The sequence below is a fragment of the Phascolarctos cinereus genome, unplaced genomic scaffold, assembly GCF_003287225.1.
Source record: "Phascolarctos cinereus isolate Bilbo 61053 unplaced genomic scaffold, phaCin_HiC Scaffold_9;HRSCAF=440, whole genome shotgun sequence".
Lineage (NCBI taxonomy): Eukaryota > Metazoa > Chordata > Mammalia > Diprotodontia > Phascolarctidae > Phascolarctos > Phascolarctos cinereus.
This window is the reverse complement of record NW_027556402.1, coordinates 245609330-245633409: the sequence shown is the minus strand read 5'-3', so window position 1 is coordinate 245633409 and position 24080 is coordinate 245609330. Positions and strand designations below refer to the sequence as shown.

General features: G+C 38.1%; 1 protein-coding gene across 1 annotated transcript; it reads left to right on the top strand.

Moving 5' to 3' along the window:
* Positions 1-8782: 8782 nt before the first annotated feature.
* Positions 8783-9712, top strand: LOC110223987 (vomeronasal type-1 receptor 1-like). The gene has a single exon (XM_021009774.1). It carries the CDS (start codon positions 8783-8785, stop codon positions 9710-9712), a length of 930 nt encoding a protein of 309 aa, XP_020865433.1.
* Positions 9713-24080: the final 14368 nt, after the last annotated feature.

Sequence of the window (24080 nt, the reverse complement as noted above, 5' to 3'; positions counted from 1 at the left end):
CCAGTGTGACCTTCATACACTGCCAGTTTGCTGTGGATTTGGAGTCTTTGAGGCTTTATAAATTCCTCCTCCATATCTCTTGTTTTCCTTTCTGTCCCTTTCCATGACCCTTGCTGGTTCCCAGACATTTTATGACAGACAGAGAAAAATACTCTGTTTCATCTGATATTCTACAAATTTCTCATTATGAAGAAGACAAAACATCCTCTCTTTTTGTCTGTCTGACTCTCTGTCTGTCCAGACAACAGCTATCCAAGCATCCTGGTCTAACGGGAAAAGCATTTCATTTGAGGTAAGAGAATCAGGGATCAAAGGTTTGTCTTTGAATAGTGAACAAGCCACTTTTACACTCTGGGCCTCAATTTCCTCAGTGTAAAAAAAGAAATTGACTTTAGATCCCAAGGAGAGATCACTCCTCCAATAGAGTAAGGACTAGGATTTGGGGGTTTGTTCTGTTTTATTTTGTTTTTCCCTCTGGTTCCTTGGACAATAATACACAGATTGAGTATATGCAACTCAGCACACCTATCCAAGTCTCTGTGTTGAGAGATGGGAGTTTCTAGGGGCACAAACCTATTCATCCAAATGATCTTAGTATTTTCCTAGCCAGGGAATAGTGTAGCAATAGCCTCTCCTAAGTCAGGTCAGTCATTCTCCAGAATCTTGGCATTTGCTGAGAGAGTCACTGCCTCACCCAGAGTCCCACACCACAAGCAGGGCTTGAATCTAGAGTGATCTAAACCTAAGGGAGTCCTCAATCCAAAAGACTATATTACCACTTTAAACCAGGTTGTAATAATAACTACTTAAATGTGAAATTTATAACTACTTACAACAGGAAACTACTAGCTGAGTTATGTCCTTCCCCAACAAGAACTCCTAACTAGGCCCCATCCTTCCCCCTGAAATAGTTGCATTGTTTCCCTAGGCTCTGCACATAATGAGGATTGGTACCACAGAGTGTCACTCAGCATGAGCCTTTGTGTCTTCACATCCAAGGCATCTCCCAGAGCTTCACCCTAAGTTGGGTCAACTTGATTTTTCTTTAAAAGTTGACTTTGAGTGAATAAGTTAGTTTGACTATCATAAATACCCAAATTAACTATAAATAACCATATGAAGAAAGATGCTGTCTGCACCCAGAGAAAGAACTGATAAATAAAAGTATGTATAGAATAATTACATGTATATATATGTGTGTGTGTGTGTGTGTGTGTGTTTATATGTATATATGTATATGTGCATGTATGCATACACACACACACACACATATATGCCTATTTGTGTCTAAAGGTACCCATTTCTAGAGCAGGGCAGGGGGACAGCAGAAAAAAAACAGAAAATAAATTTACATGATAATTTTGTTGTGTATTTGAAAAGAATAGCAAATTGTGCAGAGTAGATTTACAGTTTCATGTGAAATAATATATTTTATTATACTATGGTATGGAAATGTTCATTTTATTCCATAAATAAATATTAATGTAATAAAAAGGGCAGAAGAATTTTCTGGTGTTATACATTTTCTTTACAATTAAAAGGTTTTTGGGGGGCAGAGCCAAGATGGCAGAGTAAAAGCACTGACTTTCTTGAGTTCTCTCCCAAGCTCCTCCACATATCTGTAAAAATGGCTCTAAACAAATTCTAGAGCAGCAGAACACACAAAAAGACAGAGTGAAAAAAATTTCCAGCCCAAGACAACCTGGATGGTTGATTGCAAAAGTCTATTATGCTGGGCTGGGAGAGGAGAGCAGTTCAGCATAGGTGTGCAGTCAAAGACCAAGCTTCAGCAAACCTGGAGCAGGCCTCAGGGGACTGAATCACAGGAAGCTGCGGCAGTTTCCAGACTTCTCAACCCACAAATGCCAAAGACAACTTAGAAGGTCAGTAGGAAAGGACTGTTGGACATTAGATAGATAGATAGATAGATAGATAGATAGATAGATAGATTAGATAGATAGATAGATAGACAGACAGATAGATAGATATAGATAGATAGATAGATAGATAGATGAATGGAAGGCATAGGATGAGTTGAAGATGAAGGGGTGATATCTGGAGAATAAAATTAAGAGGTGAGAGAGAACTATCCTGGGAGAAGGAGAAAGGGAGAGGTAAAATGGGGTAAATTATCTCACATAAAACAGACAAGAAAAGGCTTTTACAGTGGAGAGGAAGAGGGGGAAGGTGAGAGGGAATGAGTGAATCTTATTCTCATCAAATTTGGTTAAGGAGGGAATAACATACACACTCAGGTATGGAAATCTATCTTACCCTACAGGAAATAGAGGGGAAGGGGATAAGAGAGAAGGGAGGGGATGATAAAGGAGAGGGCAGATTGGGGAAGGGGGTAATCAGAAGCAAACACTTCTGAGGAGGAACACGGTCAAAAGAGAGAATAGAATAAATGGGGAGCAGGATAGCATGAAGGAAAAGATAGTTAGTTTTCCACAACATGACTACTATGGAAATGTTTTCCCTGACTGCACATGTATAACCTGTATCAAGTTGCTTGCCTTCCCAATGAGGGTGGGTGGGGAGGGAAGAAGGGAGAAAATTTGGAACCCAAAGTTTTAAAATTGAATGTTTAAAATTGTATTCACATGCAACTGGGAAATAAGATATACAGGCAATGGGGCATAGAAAACTATCCTGTCCTACAGGAAAATAGAAGGGAAGGTGATAAGAGAAGGAGGGGAGGAGATAGAAGGGAGGACAGATTAGGAGGAAGAGTATTCAGAATGCACACCTTCTTGGAGTTGGGGGAGGGATGAGAAGGGGAGAAAATTTGGAATTCAAAATCTTGTGGAAGTGAATGTTGAAAACTAAAAATAAATAAATTAACAGGAAAAAAAAGTTTTTGGTTTTGTTTTCTGGGGAAAATAATATGTGTCTCATTCAAAAAAAAAAAGGTGACTAGAAGGATCTTTTTGATCAGCCTTCCCAGGGTATTTTGTGATGTCTGTACAGGGGAAGAGGATTGCTAGATATGAATCTGTTTATATAGCCTCTTTTTAATGCAGAGCTCTGTGCTGTGTGTTGCTCAAGGTACAAATATTGACAATAATTATAAAAATAAAGCTGACATTTATTTTGTACTTTAAGGTTAAAAAAGGGCTTTACATATATTATGTCATTTTGTCCTCACAACAGCTCTGTGAAGTAAGTGCTATTTTTCCCATTTTATAAAGAGGAAACTGAGGCTGAGAGAGGGTGGGGGACTTGCCCAGGATCATTTAGCTAGTAGGTATCTAAAACAGGATTTGAATTCAGTTCTTCCTGACCCCAAATATAGTGCCCTCTTCCTCTCGTAGAAATACAGACTAATGACTCATTATTGTCCCAACCAATATTTACTGCGTAAAAATGTTAAAAATAACAAATTTCTAGGCCTCAAGAGATGAGCGTTAAAACGCTGCCCCACAGGCTACACGAGCATTGGAGGTTAAGAGGGATATCAATTACAGAACAACCTTTATTTCAGGACAGGGTTAGAATCTCTACAGTGGAAAAAGACAGAGAGCACAAGAGGCCAAACAACGGGAAATGGAATAGGAATTCTATTATTTTTAAAAGTAGAAAGGGGTTATGAGAATGTAATAGGAACAGTCTGTGAAAAAGTCAACATGATTCAAAACAGAAATTGATTAAGCATCTACTACACGTCAGGCAGTGTGAAAAAAGCAAAAAGGGAATGACCTAATTCTGATCCATTTTTTTTATTCAAAAAACATTTATTAAGCCCCTACTATGTGCCAGGCATTTTAAGTGTCAGAAAGGCAAAAAGAGGCAAAAAGAGGCCCTATCCTCAGAGAGCTTACAATCTAATAGGAAAGACAATATGTAAATTAATAGAGGCATACAAAACAATCTTTGTGCAGGATAAATATTAAATAATGAAAAGAGAGAAAGCACTGGATTAAGGGGCATTGGGAACGTTTTCTTGTAGAAGATACAATTTCAGTTGGGACTTAAAGGAAGTCAAGAATTCAGTAGTCAGAACAGAGGAGGGAGAGGTTCAAATATGGGGGACAGCCAGAGATAAGACAAGAAGTCCAAAGATGGAGTGCCTTGTTCCTGGAACCGTCAGAAAGCCAGGGTACCTGGATCAAAGAGTACTGGTGGGGAGTAAAGTGTAAGAAGACTACAAAGGTAGGTAACGTTTTGAAGGGCTTTGAGTGGCAAAGAGATCAGTTTGCTTTTGATACTGGAGGTGATAGGGAGCCACTGGCATTTACAGAGTTTCTGGGGTGACTTGATCAGCCCTGTGCTTTAGGAAAAATCTCTTCAGTGGCTAAATGGAGAATGGATTGGAGAGGACAGAGACTTGAGGCAGGTAGACCCACTGGCAGTGAGATGCTAGTCTATACCTAGTATCTGTCAGACTACTTTCAGGTTTCCCAGTGGTTTTTAACAAATACTGAGTCCTTTATTCAGTAGTTGGGATCCTCTGTTGTTTTTTCAGCAGTAACAAATTGTTACGTCCATTGCTGCTTTATGATACATATTGAGGTCTGATGTTGCAAAGCCCCGAACTTTCCCAGTTTTGTCATTAGTTTCTCCGAGATTCTTGACCCTTTGTTCCTCCGGATGAATAGTCTTATTTTTAACTAGCTCAATAAATTAATGCTCTGGAAATTTGATTAGCATGTCATTAAATAATTAAATTGTTTTAGGTAATATTTTTATTATTTCAGCCTAATCATGAGTGATTACTAATTCCCAGACTTTTAGGTCTATTTCTGTAAAGAGTATTTTATATTGCATTTATTTAATTCCAATCTTTTCTTTGTAGATAGATGCCTAAGTACTTCATATATACTTTGTGCGCTTTGAATGGAATTTCCCTTCCAATCTTCATAATATACAAAAATGCTGATGATTTATGTGGATTTATTTTATATCCTGTAAATATCCCTGCTAAATTTTTGTTTCCATTATTTTTTTTCATTTTCTCTTCTTAGTATATTAACAGTCATATCATCTGAGAAAGGGCTAATTTTTATTCCTCTTTGACTATATCTATTCCATTCATTTCTTTTTCTTCTCTGATTGTCCTAAGATTTCCAGAATTTTGTTTAATAGTCATGATGGTAATGATTAACCTTGTGGTACTCTTTCCATTCATTTGAAAGGATACCCACCTTAAATTGAACTCACCTTGCATTTATAGTACAGAGAGAGTCTTTTCAAAAAATTGTTGACCATTTGATGAGTTTCTTTTAATATTTTTGCATTTATGTCATTCGAGATATTGATGTGTAGTTTCCTTTTTCTTCTTTGTCTCCTGCTATTTTAGCTACTTTAGAAGTTTCTCAGTTTGTCAGGGTCTGTTCTTTTCTTAGTTTTATACAGAATTTATGTAATATAAGAATTAGTTCTTTTAATGATTGGTGATAGAATTTATGGGTAAGCCCATCTGATAACTGCAGATTTTTTCTTAGAAAGTTAAGTTTGGGGTTAGTAAAATTCTTTTTCTAATATTAGGTTGTTTACATAATATATTTTGCCATGAACCTTGATATTAATATTTTTTTGAGCCATTCACTTATGGTTTTCTTGGCATATAATTGGGGAAAATACTTTCAGATAACTTTCTTTGCTTTATCTTTAAATGCAATAAATTTTCCTTTTTCAGTTTTAACATGAAAAAATGTTTTCTTCTTTTTATAAATCAAACTATGCAATTTCTTATTTTATTAGGTTTTTTCCAATTTTACATAATAATAAATTGTGGTTATTCTGCTATAAATTTTGGTGATTTCTTCTTTAATTTTCAGTATTAGGTGGGGGGTTAATTTCTTATTTTTCTTTTTTTTTAGTTGCGTGCCCAATTCATTCATTTGTTCTTTCTCCCTATTGTTTATGAAAACATTTAGAGAGAAATTTTTTCCTCAAGGATTTCTTAGCTTTATCTCTTAATAGGACTTCATATGTTTTCAGATACCTCATTGTTATAAATTACTTTGATGACATTTTCTGTTTCTATAATTTCTTCTTTAATTTACCAATTCTTTAGCATTAAATTATCTCATCTCAATTTAATTTTAATCCTTTGTTCAAGGTTTCTTCATTGAACAAAATCGTATTGGGATTGTATCCAAATAAGATGATTTTCTAGTTCTTTGCTTCTACATTTGATGTATCAACTTGGTGGTACGCTGGGTAGAGCACTGGATTTGTAGTCAGGAAGATTTTTTAAGCTCAAATCCTGCCTCACACATTCCCTATCTAGTGAAATACTTTAACCTCTGTCTGTCTCAGTTTTCTCATCTGTAAAATGGGGATAACAATAGCACATACATTCCAGAGGTTTTATAATGAGTAAATAAGATGCCTTATGTAAAGTGTTTTGCAATGCTTAATGTGCTACATATCATATATTAATATTAATTATTCTATAAATGCTAGCTATTATTGTTTATGAAACATTTGTGTTCAAGGACACATACACTTTTTGCAAGGTTGCCATGAATAACTTACAAATATGTGTACTTTTAATATTCTCATTCAATAATCACCAGAGATCCCTCATGTCTAAATTTCCTGCGGTTCTATTAATGTCCTTAATTTCTTTGCTGTTATCTTTGTTAGATTTCTCTAAGTTTGAAAAAACATAATGAGATTCACAACTATTTTTAGTGTGATTTTCAATTAACAGACATTTCTTTTTTTTCTATTCCTTCCACCCTATTAAAGAAAATGAATGAAACATTTTTAACAAAAAAGCACAAAAAAGTAAAACAAATTCCCATGTTGTCCGTAAACAAAAATGTATGTATAACTTTCCATTGAGATTTAATCACCTCTGTTACATTCCATCAGTCCTCTAGAATCATAATACAGCCTTACAATAATCAGAGTTCTTAATTTTCAAAGTTTTTGTTACAATGTCATTATTGTATCAGTTTCCTGGTTCTATTCCCCTTGCATCATATAAATCCTCCAACGTTTCTCTGAAGCCATCCCTTTCATAATGATATTCCATTATATTCGCACACCATAATTTTGGTTATTCATTTCACAATTTGTAGGTAACCCCTCAGTTTCTGGTTCTTTCATACTACATGAAGGAATTTTATAAATGTTTTACATATGTGGGTCCTTTTCCTCTTATTTGGCTGCCTTGTTGTATAGGTTTATTAGGTATGTTTCTAGGCCAAAGGACATAGCAATTTAGCTATGTAGGGGGCATAGCTCCAAAAGGATTTCCAAAATGGCTAGACCAGTTCACAGCTCCACCAATAATGCTTTGGCATGCCTTTTCCCCTCAGCTCTTCTAACATTTCTCATTTTTCTTTGTTTTTAATCTTTGCCAGCAGCACTAGTGGCATCCACATTGCTTTAATTTGTAGTTTACTACTTAAGTGGATATTTTTATGCATACACTGATACCTTTTGTTTCTTCCTTTCAGAAAAACCTGTTCGTGTCTTTCAACAATTTATCCACTGAAGATTGGAACTTATTCTTACAAATTTGAATCTGTTTCTTATATATTTTAGAAACGAAAAGTTTTGTGTTTTGAATTTTACTAGGCATTTCTCTCGGTAATTTGATTTATTTATTCTTTAAATAGTTTACCCGTTGATGGGTGTGTCTTTGTATGTATATATATGTACATGTTTACACACATATATAATTAATGTATATTACATATACTGATTTCTGTGTATAACATATAATATTTCATGTGTACAATGTATGTTCTATGTATGTAAATAATGTGTTACATATTTGAAATTCATTCTTGTGTAGTATCTTTAAGCAAGTTTTCCCATGCTTATCTCCCTTTCTCATGGCTATTTTAGCAGAGCCTTTTCTGAAACGTTGATTTGCTACCATTCCTTTTTTACATTTGGTTGAAGCATCATAGATTTTTCTCCAGACCTATATTTTACCTCTACACAAATCTTTATGTACTACAGGTGTTTCTTTTAAATAACTTACTGTGGGAGTGTGCTTCCTAATGTATATCATGATCCCCTTCTATTTGTTTGGTGGGTTCATCACATGTATTTTCCACAGTAATGATTGTTAATTTTGTATTTCTTTTCATTCTCCCCTCTTGTATTTCTTAGTCTCTTTGCTCCCACCTCCCTCCACTTACAAAGAAGAAGGTGGAAAAAGAACAGTGTGACTAACAAATGATCTATAAATGACACAATCTTTTTCTTCTTCATAACCCCCTTTCACTTCTAAATAGCCTACACAGTAATAAAGTCTTTACTTTCTTTTAAAAGTCCTCTATTTCTAGTGACGGAGTTTATTTTTTTATGAAAACTTGCTCACAAACATGCCCTCGCATTTCTGCCTCCCTCTCCTTTCCTCCAAACCTACCAATTTCCCTGTTGAGTTTTGCCTATTTTAAACCATGCTCTTGGTGTGTACGGGTGCAAGTATGTGTACAAGTGCTTCTATGAAAATATTCACTACTCTATTGTCCAAATGAGGACCATCGGAAACATGAAGATACTGGTGGAAAAGAAGTGAAAGTCATAGCCGAAGAGGAAAAGGCATGACTTAGAGACAGCTGGAAATTGGTGTATTACTAGGAAATATAGCCAATGATTAATAAATATTTGTAAGTTGATAAGTTGAAAAATTGTCTCATGAATATTGGAGTGGTACTACTCATCTGGAAAGGTTCACTACTCATCATATAGAAGATGAGTACATTGTGAAATTTTATTGGGAAATACTCCCTCTGGAAAAATCTCATTCCCCTCTTTCTTCCTAGGTCATTCTGGATCTGAGAGCAAAGCTCTCTGAGATGCTCAAGGAATGATCTCTCATAAAGAGGGACTGGAGATTGTCTACTTGACCATGGCTGTCTTTGGAATGCTGGGGAACATGTCCCTTCTTTATCTACACAGCCATAAGGTCATCACTGGTCATAGGAAAAGGCTAATAAGCCTAATAATCAGCAATTTGGCCTTTGCCCATGTCTTGATGATTCTTTTTAGGGGCATCACCACAATAATAAACAACTGGGGATGGAGGACTTTCCCAGATGACGTGATGAGTAAAATCTTAACTTATCTCATAAGAGTGACCCGGGTTCTTTCTCTTTGCAGCACCTGTCTCCTCAGTGTCTTCCAGGCCATCACCATCAGTCCCACCAGCCTTAAGTGGGCACAGGTTAAAACAAGAGCCCAACAGTGTATTCCTTCCTGCTGTCTCCTGAGCTGGACTTTCAGTCTTCTTTATACTGCTGTGCCTATGACTTATAGCAGTTCAAGGAACAGCAGTAATGAAACATGGAGGATTGGGCAGATTTCTTTTGATTTGCCAGCCACAAGCATTATAAAAATTTTAATTTGTGAGTCATTTGTTGATGCTGTGTTTGAGGGTCTTATGATCTGCTCCAGTGGCTACATGGTGTTTGTCCTGCACAGACACAGCCAGCAAGCCCAGCACATTCACAGCACCTGCCTCTCCCCCAGGGCCTCCCCTGAGACCAGAGCCACCAAAGCCATCCTGATGCTGGTCATCACCTTTGTCTGCTTTAACTCAGCCAGTTCCCCTTTCATCATTTATACAGCTTCTGCTAGAGAAACCAGACACTGGGGGCTACATTTCATGGTCCTGCTTTCCTTGTTTTATGCAATAGTCAGCCCTTTCATGCTGATCACCATTGACACCCAAATTCACAAGTCTTTTGCTACTCTCTTATGTTTGAAGAGCTCCTTTCAGGATAGAATCTCTAGTTGAGAAGTGCTAAGGAAAATGGAAGGAAATTAGCATAAATTTGAATTAGATTAATGACTTAAACTATATCACAAAATTGACTCAAAATGCATTTGCAACATGAATAAAAAGGTCACATAATCAAGAAATTAGAGGATAAAGGAAAAAGGGACCATTCTACAGACAAAGGTAGAATTCTTAGCAAAACAAAAGATAGAGATCAACATAAAAAACAAAATAAATAATTTCAATCATGTTTGAATTACATTTAAAATATTTAGAGGGGAAAATTCAATCAAAATAAAATAAGAAGAGGGGAAATTTATATCAAATATAATTATTGAATCTGAGATGCAACATATATGAGAATTTACACAATTGTCTAAAATCCACATGGATTTCAGTATTGATTAGTGGTAAAGGGACATGATCAAACTGTTTTTATGAGGAGAAAGGTAAACTATAAATTGCCATATAAAAACAAATTACAAATCACTAATGGGAACACTAATATAAATATCAACATTTCTGAGTGTTCATCTCCTATCTAGTCAATTGACAAAGATGACAAAGTATAGTAGCATTCCATGCTGGACATGCTGTGGGAAGAGAGGCACACAAGTGTAGTTTCTGCAGCTGAGGTTCCTTCCAACCATCCTAAACACCAATTTGGAATTATTTAAGACAAAGTACTTAAAAGTTCATCTCTTTAACTCAGCGATGCCACTTCTGTGCCTTTTTTGCCATATGGGCAAAGAATAGAAACAGAGGGCTAATTCAAAAGTGAATGCTGCTTGTACCCCATAATCTGTCAAAATTATAATGAACAAGAGTGTCTCAAAAAGAGATGAATAAGAATCTCTTCCTATGTTGATGCAAACACTGGAGGTCCAAAGGTATGAAACATTGGATGGAACTTTTCTTCATTAATTGGTTTTGATGAATTCCTTCTTTTTCTTTTCATTTTTCTAACAAATTTCTCTTTTATGAGGGATTGCTCTACAGGAATGAGTAGGGACAGAGACACAGAAACAAAATTAGACAATATAAAGACAAAGAAATCAGCCAAAGGCATTTTTGAAAATAACCAATCGATAAGCATTTACTAAGTCCTTAAGTTCTAGGAACTGCTCTGAATTCAGGGGGTACCAAGAAAGGCTAAAGCATGGTTCCTGCCCTCAGGTAGCTCGCATTACAAATGAGGGAAACAACTATGTAAATATAAAACTACTATGTACAGATAAAATATAGAGTAAAGGCAGAGCCAAGATGGCGGAGTGAAAGCAGTAACTTGCTTGAGCTCTCCCCCAAACCCCTCCAAATACTCATAAAAAATGGTTCTAAACAAATTCTGAAGCAGCAGAACCCACAAAAAGACAGAGTGAAACAAATTTCCAGCCCAAGACACCCTGCATGATTGATCAGAAAGGTATATCGCACTGGGCTGGGAGTGCAGCACAGCGTGGGCACGCAGGCCGCAGCAAACCTGGAGCAGGCCTCAGAGGACTGAATTGCGGGCAGCTGTGGTGGTTTCCAGACTCCTCAATCCACCAATGCCAAAGACAACTTAGAAGGTCAGTGGGAAAAGTCTGTTTCTGTCGGTGGTCAGAGAGGAAGGCGGAGTCTCAGCTCCATTCCCCAAGAGCCTGGCCCTGGGGGGGGGGGCAGCTGCTTCCCGAGCTTCTGGCCCACAGACTGAGGGGGAATCCAGTGGCTGATCAGAGAGGGATTGCAGGGATCTCTTTGCCAGTGCTGAGGCAGGAATCTCTTGCTTTGCCCGTGTGTGGATCTGGGTCACAGTTCTGGGCAGCAGTGCTGGGGTGAGGAGGAGTGCTGGCATGGTGGAGCTTGGAGTGGCTGTGGAGAGAAACCCCTCCTCACAGTTACAGGACAGAAAGGAATACTTATGGTCACAGTCCAGCAGAGGAGTAAACACCTCGCCCCTTATCATACCATCTTGGAAGAACTGAAAACTTACAGGTCCCTACAAGTATCTCTGAAAACAGCTACACAAACCCCTGAAGCTTGGGACAATACACTCTCCACATTGGAAGCAGACTCTTACCTTAACAAAGAGTTTAAAACTCAAGTAATTGGCCTGGATCATGAGCAAGCAGCGCAAAAACAGTCAGACTATATTATCTTACTTTGGTGAAAAACAAAATCAAAATATACAACCAGAAGAAGACAACAAAATCAAAGCTCCTACATCCAAAGCTTCCAAGAAAAATATGAATCAGTCCCAGGCCTTGGAAGAGCTCAAAAGGGATTTTGAGAAACAAGTAAGGGAAGTAGAGGAAAAACTGGGAAGAGAAATGAGATGATGAGTGATGCAAGAAAATCATGAAAAACAAGTCAACAGCTTGCTAAAGGAGACCCAAAAAAATACTGAAGAAAATAACACCTTAAAAAACAGCCTAACCCAAATGGCAAAAGAGGTCCAAAAAGCCAATGAGGAGAAAAATGCCCAAAAATAAAAAATTGGCCAAATGGAAAAGGAAGTCCAAAAGATTACTGAAGAAAATACTTCCTTAAAAATTAGAATAGAGCAATTGGAAGACAGTGACTTTATGAGAAATCAAGACACTGTAAAACAAATCCAAAAGAATGAAAAATTAGAAACAATGTGAAATATCTCATTGGAAAAACAACTGACCTGGAAAATAGATCCAGGAGAGAGAATTTAAAAATTATTGGACTATCTGAAAGCCATGATCAAAAAAAGAGCCTAGACATCATCTTTCAAGAAATTATCAAGGAAAACTGCCCTGATATAGGAGAACCAGAGGGCAAAATAGAAATTGAAAGAATCCACAGATCTCCTCCTGAAAGAGATCCCCAAAGGAAAACTCCTAGGAATATTGTAGCCAAATTCCAGAGTTCCCAGGTCAAGGAGAAAATATTACAAGCTGCCAGAAGGAAACAATTCAAGTACTGTGGAAACACAATCAGGATAACACAAGATTTAGCAGCTTCTACATTAAAGGACCACAGGGCATGGAATATAATATTCCGGAGGGCAAAGGAGATAGGATTACAACCAAGAATCACCTACCCAAAAACTGAGTATAATCCTTCAGGGGAAAAAATGGTCATTCAGGGAAATAGAGGACTTTCAAGCATTCCTGTTGGAAAGACCAGAGCTAAACAGAAAATTTGACTTTCAAATACAGGACTCCAGTGGAACATGAAGAGGTAAACAGGAAAGAGAAATCATAAGAGACTTATTAAGATTGAACTGTTTACATTCCTGCATGGAAAGATGATATTTGTAACTCATGAGAACTTTGTCAGTATTAGGGTAGTTGAAGGAAAAAAATTGTATGTATGTATAGATAGATAGATAGAGGGCACAGGGTGAGTTGAAGATTAAGGGGTCATATCTGGAGAATAAAATTAAGGGATGAGAGAGGATGATACTCAGAAGAAGAAAGGGAGAGTAGAATGGGGTAAATTATCTCACAAAAAAAGAAAAGAAAAGTCTCTCACAGGAGGGGAAACAGGGGAAGGTGAGAGGGAATGAGGGAATCTTATTCTCATAGGATTTGGCTTAAGGAGAGAATAACATACACATTCAATTGGGTATGGAAATCTGTCTTACCCTACAGGAAAATAGGGGGAGAAGGGGACAAGAGAGCAGGGGTGATAGAGAGGAGGGCAGATTGGGAAAGAGGGTAATCAGAAGCAAATACTTCTGAGAAGGGACAGGGTCAAAAGAAAGAATAGAATAAATGGGAGGGCAGGATAGGATTAAGGGAAATAGAGTTAGTTTTTCACAACATGTCTACTAAGGAAGTGTTTTGCATAACTGCACATGTACAACCTATATTGAGTTGCTTCCCTTTTCAATGAGGGTGGGTGGGGAGGGAGGAAGGGAGAAAATTTGGAACTCAAAGTTTTAAAAACACATGTTTTAAAAAAAATGTTTTCACATGCAACTGGGAAATAAGAAATACAGGAAATGGGGTACACAAGTCTATCCTGCCCTACAGGAAAATAGTAGGGGAAGGGGATAAGAGAAGGGAGGGGGGAGAGATAGAAGAGAAGGTAGACCAAGGGAAGAGTTATTCAGAATGCATGCCATCTTGGGGTAGGGGGAGGGGTGAGAAATTTGGAACTCAAAAACTTGTGGAAGTGAATATTGAAAACTAAAAATAAATAAATTTATATATAAAAAAAGAAAAAAAGAAAATATAGAATAAAAAGGAGAGGTAATATCAGAGGAATGGCACTAGCAATAGCAGGCAGGGGAAACAGAAGGCTTCCTCCAGGAGGCAGGATTTGAGTGGAATCTTTAAGGAAGACAAGGAAGCCAGGAGGAAAAGGTGATGAGGGAGGATGTACCAGTAAAGGCCAAGAGACAGAAGATGGAGTGCTATGCATAAGAAACATCAAGAAAACCCAAGTTGCTGGATTCCTGAATACATTAATGGAAATGACTGGGGATGGGGGGATGGAATGATAGGAAGGAGGTAGGCTACAAAGGACTTTAACACTTTTGCTTTCGTTTCTGATTACTTTTAATTGTAAGTAGAAAAGGCTTGGATCAGATAGATTTTTCAGTTAGCAGGAGAAACTCTACCTCTTTTTATCTCTCCTCTTTGTTGGGCCATCACCAGTCATCTTGAACTATGTCATGCCACCAGACTCCAAGTGACTCTAACGGAGAGATTGAGGCTGATGGCATTTCACAGCCCTGCTTCATTTAAATCCAATTCACTCGCAAGTCAAGACATCACTCTCCTGTTGTCATTGCTTCTCTCGGAGAATGAAGGACAAACAACAATCTGTGAGTACTAGTAGCTACCCCATTAGGGATTTAACTGGCCAGTTCCAGTTGGGCAATGATGATACTTCTTGCCTTCCTTCCTGCTTCTCTTCCTCCTCCTCATTTTCTCCCTCTGACAATTTGGGGAGTGATACACTTACATGTGATTGCTCTGCCAAAGGAATATAAATTTTGATCTCTTAAGCTTTGCAAGATATTTTGGGGTGGATGAAGAGCCAAGAGGGTGCAGTAAAGGCAGGGACTCACCTGAGCTCTCTCACAAATCCCTACAACTACCTTTAAATAATTACCCTAAACAAATTCTAGAGAGGCAGAACCCACAAAAAGATTGAGTGAAACAATTTTCCAGCCCAAGATAACTTGGAAAGATGGCAGGAAAGGTATGTTGCACCAGGGTGAGAAAGGAGTACAATCCAGTGCAAGCTGTGCCAGCACAGGCTGGGCCCCAGCAAAACAGAACAGGCCTTGGGGTGACTGAATTGGTGGCAGCAGTGGCAGTTTGCAGACCTCTCAGCCCACAGACACCAAAGACAACTTAGGTCAGCAGGAAAGGTCTCTCACACTTGACTGAGAATGGAGCACAGTCCAGATAGGCCATGCCAGTGCAGACCAGGCACCAGCAAACCAGGAGCAGACCTTGGGAGCCACTGAATTACTGTTGGCAGCATCTGCTTCCAGAGCTCTCAGTTCATAGATGGTAAGGGGGTCAAACAACTAATCAGAAAGAGATTACAGGGATCTCTTTGCTGGCACTCAGAGCAGGACTCTGTTGTTTTGCTCATACTCCAATCTGGGTTACAGTGCTGGGTGGCAGTGCCAGGGCAAGGAGAAGTATTAGCACAGCAGAGCCCACCAGCACAGTGAAACAGGGACCCTCCTCAGAGTTCCAGGACAGAAAAGAGTGCTTATGGTCAGTCATAGACCAGAGCACAGGCCAGGAGACTACTAAACACCTCTACTTAGATTATACCACTTTGGAAGAACTGAAAACTTACAGGTTCCTAGAAGTATCTCTGCAAACAACTGAACAAAATCCTTGAAGCTTGGGGGATAGTGAGCCCTCCACCCTGAAAACAGAGCCCTACTTTAACAAAAGTGCAAACTTTAACTCTTTAACAAAGAGTTAAAAGTCAAGTAATAGGCTGTGGAAGTGAGCAAACAACAGAAAAAATTCTGAACATAGAAAGTTACTATGGTGACAAGAAAGATCAAAACACGCACTCAGAAGATAATAAAGTCAAAGTTCCTACATCCAAAGCCTCTAAGAAAATATCAGTTGATCTCAGAGCATGGAAGAGCTCAAAAAAATTTTGAAAATCAACAGAGGTAGAGGAATAATTAGAAAGAGAAATGAGAGTGAAGCAAGAAAATCATGAAAAATGAGTCAACAGTTTGGTAAAGTAGACATAAAAAATACTGAAGAAAATAACGTCTTAAAAAACAGACTAGGCAAAATGGTTAAAAAAAAAAAAAGGTACAAAAAGCCAACAAGAAGAAGAATGTCTTAGAAAGCAAAATTGGCCAAATGGGAAAAGAGGCACAAAAATTTACTGATGGAAAAAACTCATTAAAATATGAAATTGGCCAAGTGGACAAGAAAGTATAAAAGCTCAGTGAAGAAAATAATTCCTTCAAAATTAGAATTTAGCAAATGGAAGCTAAAGATTTTGTGAGAAAACAAGAAACAATAAAACAAAACCAAAAGAATAAAAAATTGAAGACAATGAGAAACATCTCATAGGAAGAACAACTGACCTGGAAAACAGATTTAGGAGAGAGAATTTAAAAATCATTGGACTACCTGAAAGCCATGATCACTGATGACCTTCTGAAAGAGATCTCAAAATGAAAACTCCCACGAATTTTATAGCCAAAATATTGCAACAGCCAGAAATAAACAACTCAAGTGTCATGAAGCCACAGTCAAGATAACACAAGATGTGGTGAAAATGAGATATTAATGCATTGTTGCTGGAGTTTTGAACTGATTCATCCATTTATTACAGCAATTTGGAAACATGTCCAAAGGGCTATAAAACTATGCTTACCCTTTGACCTAGCAATATCTCTCCCAGGTCTATATCCCTAAAAAGATTAAAAAAAAAAAAAAGGAAAACGGCCTATATGTACAAAAATGTTTAAAGTGGCTCTCTTCAGGGAGAAAAGAATAGGAAATTGAGAGAATGGCTGAACAATCAATCGGGGAATGGTTGAACAAATTGTGATACGTGATTCTTATGGAATACTATTGTGCTATAAGAAATAATACACAAGATGCTTTCAGAAAGAACTGGAAAGACTTACATGAGCCAATGAAAAGTGAAATGTACTGTGTACAAAGTCATAGCAATATTGTGTGAGGATCAACTGTGAATAACTTGGCTGTTCTTAGCAATACAATGATCCAAGACAACTCTCAGGGTCTTATGATAAAGAATGGTATCCATCCCCAGACAAAGAACTGATAGTGTCTGAATGCAGTTTGAAACATACTTTTTTTTAACTTTTTTATTTTCTATTGAGTGTTTTTTGGTCTATGTTTTCTTTCCCAACCTGTCTATTATGAAAATGGTTTACATGACTGCATGTGTATGGCCTATATTGAATTACTTGTCTTCTCCATGACAGGAGGTTGGGGAAGGAGGAAGGGAGAGAATTTGGAACTCAAAGTTTTAAAAACAAATATTAAAAATTGTTTTTGGGGAATATAAAAAACTAAATTTTAAAAAAAGAAAGAAGATATTTTGGGGTTTGGGAGCAAGACCTTTTTTTCATTTTTGTCTTACCCACTTATTTATTTTATCATTATTTATTAAAAAAACAGACCATTACCTCTTGTGAATTATGTTCATTTATGATTTCTTAAAATATAGCTCTGGAAAACAAGGCTTTGATAAGGCCTATTGAGATTCAAATGGAGCTACTTGGCTATGTCTCTAAACCCAAATCACAGGGAGAGGTAGAATGGGGTAAATTATCTCACATAAAAGAGCCAAGAAAAAACTTATACAGTGGAGGGGTTTAGAGGAGTTTGAGGGAATGAATGAATCTTACTCTCATTGGATTTGGCTTAAGGAGAGAATGACATACACACTCAATTGGGTATAGAAGTCTATCTTAATCTACAGGAAAATAGGGAGAAAAGAGGATAAGGGGGGGATGAGAGAAGGGAGAGAAGATTGGGGGAGGGGGCAATCAGAAGCAAACACTTTTGAAGAGAAACAAAGTCAAAGGAGAGAATACAATAAATGGGAGAAAAAGATAGGATGGAGGAAATTATAGTTAGTCTTTCACAACATGACTATTATGTAAGTGTTTTGCGTGACTACACATCTATAACCTGCATCTAATTGCTTGCCTTCTTAATGAGGGTGGCTGGGGAAGGAGGAAGGGAGAGAATTGGGAACTCAAAGTTTTAAAAATGAATGATGAAAATTGTTTTTACATGCAACTGGGAAATAAGATGTACAGGCAATGGGGTATGGAAATCTAGCCTGCCCTACAGGAAAACAGAAGGGGAAGGGGATAAGAGGAGAGGTGGAGGGGGTGATAGAAAGGAGAGTAGATTAGGGGAAGGGGTTTCCAGAATGCATGCTATTTTGGGTTTGGGGAGGGACAAGATGGGGAGAAAATTTGGAACTCAAAATCTTGTAGAAGTAAACCTTGAAAACTAAAAATAATTAATTAAAAATAATTCCAAGAATATTAAAAATAGATGAAACAGTGGGGAAAAAACACCAAAATCACTCTACCCCTCACTGATTGGCCAATAAGAGAGCCCAGCCCAAGCCTCACTTGCTCATTGTATGTATTTTTATGGCTCAGAGTGAGTGTAAATAGCAGTTGTTTCTGTTCTGGACAGAAACGCTGAGGGTCTTCCCTTCCCAGATTGATTCTTTTCAAAAGGCAAACTGGGCCATTTTTTGCCTCAATTCTTACATAGCCTTTAATCACAGAAGGGATGTTGCCTCAGACAAACTGAGACCTGGAAAAGACCTTAGCTTAAAAAGCCAAGGTCCCCCACTTCATCTGAGGCCATCTCCACGCCTCCTGACCTATAACCTGCCTTTGGACTCTGAATGACACTGGGAGAGCGAGGCTGATGTCTTTGCACAGCTCTTCCTCACTTAAACCCAATTCACTTACAAGTCAAGACATCACCCTGCTGTTGTCATTGGTGCTCCTCAAGAAGGAAAGATGAAGAGCAAAAATCTCTCCTCTCCAAAAGATGATGATTAAAAGAGATGACTAATGATTTATCTTTTATAGACATGTGTACAAAACTAAAAACACAATGGTATATTTTCTCCTGACAATAAGGTAAAAATAAAGTAATTTAAAAGTTTTGTGCAAATAACACAAATATAACCAACATTAGAAGAAAAGCAGAAGATGGGGGTGGGGGGATTTTATAGACAGTTTATCAAATAAAGGTCTCATGTCTAAATACATAAAGAACTTTGTCAAATCTAGTAGAAACAAGTCTCTAGTTAATAAATGGTCAAAGGACGGGAACAGGGAGTTTTCCAAAGAAGAAAGCAAAACAATTTATAATTATGTAAAAATGCTCTAAATCATTGATTAAAGAAATGCAGATTAAAATAACCTTGAGATATCATTTTATACTTACCAGATTGGCTAAAATTATAGAAGGGGAAAAATGACAAATGTTGGAGTGGAAAAATTGAGACACTAATTAATTGTTGGTAGAAGTGTAAAATGATCCAACTACTATGGAGAGCAATCTAGAATTATTCACCAAGAGTTATTAAATTACCTTTACCCTTTGACTTAGTAACACCGCAGCAATACCAATACTTCTCTTATCCCCTTTAAAAAATGATGAGTGGTCTATTTCAAAAGATGATTAGGGGAAAAGGAAAAGAACCTATATTTTCTAAAATGTACAGCAGTTCTCTTTGTGGTGGCAAAGAACGTGAAATTACAGAGACGCCCATTAACTGGGGACTGACCATGAATGAACAAGTCATGGTATATGACTGTGACGGAATACTACTGTGCTATAAGAAATGATCTGTTCAATGATTTTCAAAAAACATGGAGAGATTTGCACAAAATAATGAAGTGATATCAGCAGAACCAAGAGAACATTGTACACAGTACTACCAATTTGTTTTAGGAATGACTTTGAGCAAATAAGTTATTTTGTCTATTATAGATGCCCAAATTACCTAGAAAGGACATATGAAGAAAGATGCTATCTGCATCCAGAGAAAGAATTGGTAAATAAAAGTATGTATAGAATACTCCTATTTATATATACTTATTTGTGTCTAATGGTAGCCATCTCTACAGTGGGGGTGGGGGGAGAGAGAAAAAAGAAATGTACATGAAAATTTTGTTGTATATTTATATGGAATACCTACTTGTGCATACTAGATTTGCAGTTTCATCTACAATCATCCTTTTATTGTACAATGTTATGGAAATGTTTGTTTTATTTCTTAAATTAAAAATAAAATCTTTTAAAAAGAAAGTGATATAAAGAGGCAGAGCCAAGATGGAAGACCACAGGCCATGACTTCCCTGACCTCTCCCAACATTCCACATCAAACAACTTTAAAATAATGCCTCAAGTAAAGTTTTGGAGTGGCAGAGCCAGCAAAAGGTCAGAGTGAGACATCTTTCCAGCCTAAGACAGCACAGGAGATTGGCAGGAGAGCTCTGTGACACCAGGGTAGAGGGCCAGCTCAGAGCATAGCAGCACTAGTTTGAATTCCTTGTTCTTATGTCCCTGAAGGGCCCACCTTGCCCTCTCTCACCTCTGCTGCAGCTCAGTTACTTAAGTCCCAGGTCCTTCTCAATTGTTTCCCCATTTTGTAACCTACATTTATGGGAGGTGAGGTTTATTCCAAGGAGTGACTCAATTCTGCATTCTGACTCAAATAGATTGAGAGTACAAATTATACTCAGGGATAAAAAGGAATGCTTCTCCTCCAGACTACAAATTCTAGGGTATCAGTCAGTTTCAAACACCTCATAAGAAAGGCATTGAGGAGCGAGGTGGACGGAGAAAGAGAATTTAAATCCAATTTTAAATAATTGTTTAAAAAGTGTTTTTTTACCAGAAATTGGGAAAGAATAAACTAGTTCACAAAAAAGGAAAAGCATTACTATGATTTTAGAATGAAACTAAACACAAAAATATCCTGATTATTCATTTACTTCAGAGCATGTCAATCATCCCTGCTCTATAAATGAACTGAAACAAGAGAGATGCCCTTCAAACAAAAGATCTGTAAGACCCGGGTGGGGATAAAGACAGCTTGGTGCATGTTGTGAATACGGAAATCATGTCATCTGGGAGAGACATTACCTGGTACACATGGCCTGGGGAGTGAGTACCAATAACACATGATAGGATGAAAACCCTGGCCTTCTGTTGGGAAGTTATGAAGTTATGAAACTCATATTCAGGTCATACATAATCCATCACCACCACTGATCCCGTCCCAACATACTGTCACTAAGAGAATTTTAAATTTAGTTAGAAATATAAATTATTGTCCCCAACATTTTTTCCATAGGAAGGGAGTCAATCCTGGATGCACAAAGTGGTACAATAAAGAAACCTAACTGGCTTTTACAAGATGGACAGTCAGGAATTCCTACAGGAGAGCTCACCAGAAGCCCCAGAATACCGGCAAAGGGCCCTTCATTCACCATATCACAAGCATCCCAGCTTAGATCTGCCTTAGTAGGGGTTTGCTGAAGCCAGCTCAGGAAAGCTGATTATTAAACTTAGAATGTCATCATTTACACCTCAGAAATTGGAAAATTCTACAAATCAAGGTTTGATGTATTGTCTTCTTGTTTAGTTAAGAAGGTGATGGAGAAAATGTTAAGAATGCAGATGAAATTTAAAAGTCTGTCCAGAGTACTCTTTTTTCCACAGCACTGTCTGTTAAATGATTAACATCACACTCTTCTCATGACCCTAACAGATTCCAACTTTCACTTCTCTCAACATGCCAAAGAAAAATCTCTTTTCAGTTCTTCCCAAATGGCCCCTTGGAGATGGCCATTCATCAAAAGTTACTGTTGACAGAGACAGTCACCTGAGGCAAGAGTTTGTTTCTTCTTCAGACACATCTCAAATTCCCTGCTCTGTCAAGTGTTCCTTTTCCAGCCCATGCATGGTAATAATAATAATAGCTCTTGGGGGAAATGAGCTCAGGCTCTGCTGTCCCTATAACTACAGATATGCCCCCCACATACACATATGTGCACAGATTTCTGCAGTTCTGTCCCAAGCCCTGGCAGCAGAAAACACTCAGGTGAGAGATGCTAAGAGGATTTAACCTCAGAAACAGAGAGTGCTAGTACACACTTCCTTTCCCAGCAGCTGCCCTATGCCAGTGTGGCACTCAGATCCTGCCAGTTTGCTGTGGATCCAGGGCCTTTGAGGCTTCATAGATGTCTCCTCCATATCTCCCTTCTGTTTTCCTCTCTATCCTTGTTCAGGACCCTCCCTAGATCCCAAATATTTCACCTTCAGTCAGGGAGTAGTACTGTAATTCTTCTTCCAGTCTACACAGTTCTCTTTATAAAGAGGAGAAAGCATGCTTTCTTTCTGTCTGTCTGCCTCCCTGTCTGTCCAGGCAGTGGCTGTCCGTGCATCCTGGTCTAATGGGAAGAGCACTTCATTTCAGGTAAGAGAACCTGGGACTAAAGGTTTGTCTCCAAATTCTGAGCAAGTCGCTTTAACACCCTGGGCCTCAATTTCCTCACTGTAAAAAAAACTGACTTTAGATTCCAAGGACGGATCATTCTCCTAACAGAGGAAAGACTAGAGTTTGGGGTTTTGCTCTGTTTTCTTTGGTTTTTCCTCTGTTCCTTGAGCATCAAACAGATTGATCCCACCACATCTACCAGATTCTCCCTGTTCAGAACTGGCAGCTTCTGGGGGGACAAACCTACATGTCAAAATGATCTAGCCGACCTTCACAGCCAGAACATATGGACACATTTACTGAATAAGACTAAGCTGATTGGTTCACATAATAATAATTTAGAAGCCTTGTAGGGAAAAAATCTCATCTCTGAAAATCTCGTTCTCTTTTGTTTCAGTGTGTTTGGGGATTTGGTGATAAGCCTGGGCAGGATTTCTTCTTAATTTTAAACTCACTTGAATAGCCATCTTCCAACACAAGAAGAAAGGGAATGAGGAAAGAGATATTTATCAAGCCTCACCTATGTACTGGGCACAGTGCTAAGTACTCTACAGCTGTTACCTCACTTGGTCTTCAGATCAATAGAGACATAGGTGCTATTATTTTCCTTGTTTTACAGATGATGCAACCTAGGAAGGCAGAGGTCAGGTGACTTGCCCAGGGTCACACAGCCAATCAATGTCTGAAGCCACATTTCAATTCAAGTCTCCTTTACACCAACTCCCACACTCTAACCATTACTCTGCCTTTAGGGAGGTCACCTATAGAATTCCTGAAGAAACAGTTTGTTCATAGAAGTGTAACAAAGACAGGGTGGAAGGGGCAGTGTCCCAAGATGCTGTGATTTAGAACATGCAGATCACACTGCTAGTGCTTTCCTTCACAGAAATAAGGTATGCTTCATTCCTAGTTTTATTGATGTGAGCCTGTGATTTCAAAGGCTCAGGAGGCTCTCAGTGTAGAAATAACCTCTCCCAATTCAGATCAGCCATCCTCCAGCAACTTGGAGTTTGCTGAGAGACTCACTGACTCTCCCAGAGTCCCACATCACAAGCAGGGCTTGAACTGAGGGTGAACTAACCCCAAGCGAGTCCTCAATCTGACAGACGACATTACCTCTCCAAACCTAGGAGGCAAAAATATCTATGTACAATACGAGAGTACCAGTGGAGGCATTTCCTTCCCCCACAAGAACTACTAAGGAGTCCGCAACCTGTCCCCTGAAACAATTTCACTTTATCCCCACACCATATCCAGGATTGGTACCACAGAGTCTCACTCAGCATGGGTCTTTGTGTTCTGAGGTCCAAGTCATCTTCCAGAGCCTCACCTTTTCATTAAACGGGCTCAGACTGATTTGCCTTTAAAAGTTGACTGCAAGGATTTGCCTTCCCAGAACACCTTCTGTGATGTTTGCCCTGGGCAACAGGATTTTTAGTTATGAATCTGCTTATTTAGCCCCTTTTGAGTACAGAGCTCTGGGTGTTGGTCAAGGAACAAAGATTGATGATGGTGATGATAATGATGATGATGATGAAGCTGAATTTCTTTTGTTTTTTAAGGTTTACAAAGGGCTTTACATATATTATCTCATTTTGTCCTCACAACAGCTCTGTGAAGTGAGTGCTATTATTATCCCCATTTTACAGAGGAGGAAACAGGGGCTGAGAGACTATGGTGACTTGGCCAGGTTCTTTCAGGAGTATTAAAAAAGGATTTGAATTCAATTCTTCCTGATTCCTAATACAGTGCTCTCCTACTCCTATAGAAATACAGCCTAGTAGCTCATGACTGTACCCAATTAATATTTATTCTGTGAAAATCAAAAAATACAACAAATTTCTAAGCCTGAAGAGATGTGGATAAAGAGGTCCTCCATATCCTATATGAGCATTGAAGGTAATTGGAA

Bases quoted from the DNA above. Each gene is read 5' to 3' on its own strand.
- LOC110223987 (XM_021009774.1), top strand. From the start codon at position 8,783: ATGATCTCTCATAAAGAGGGACTGGAGATTGTCTACTTGACCATGGCT.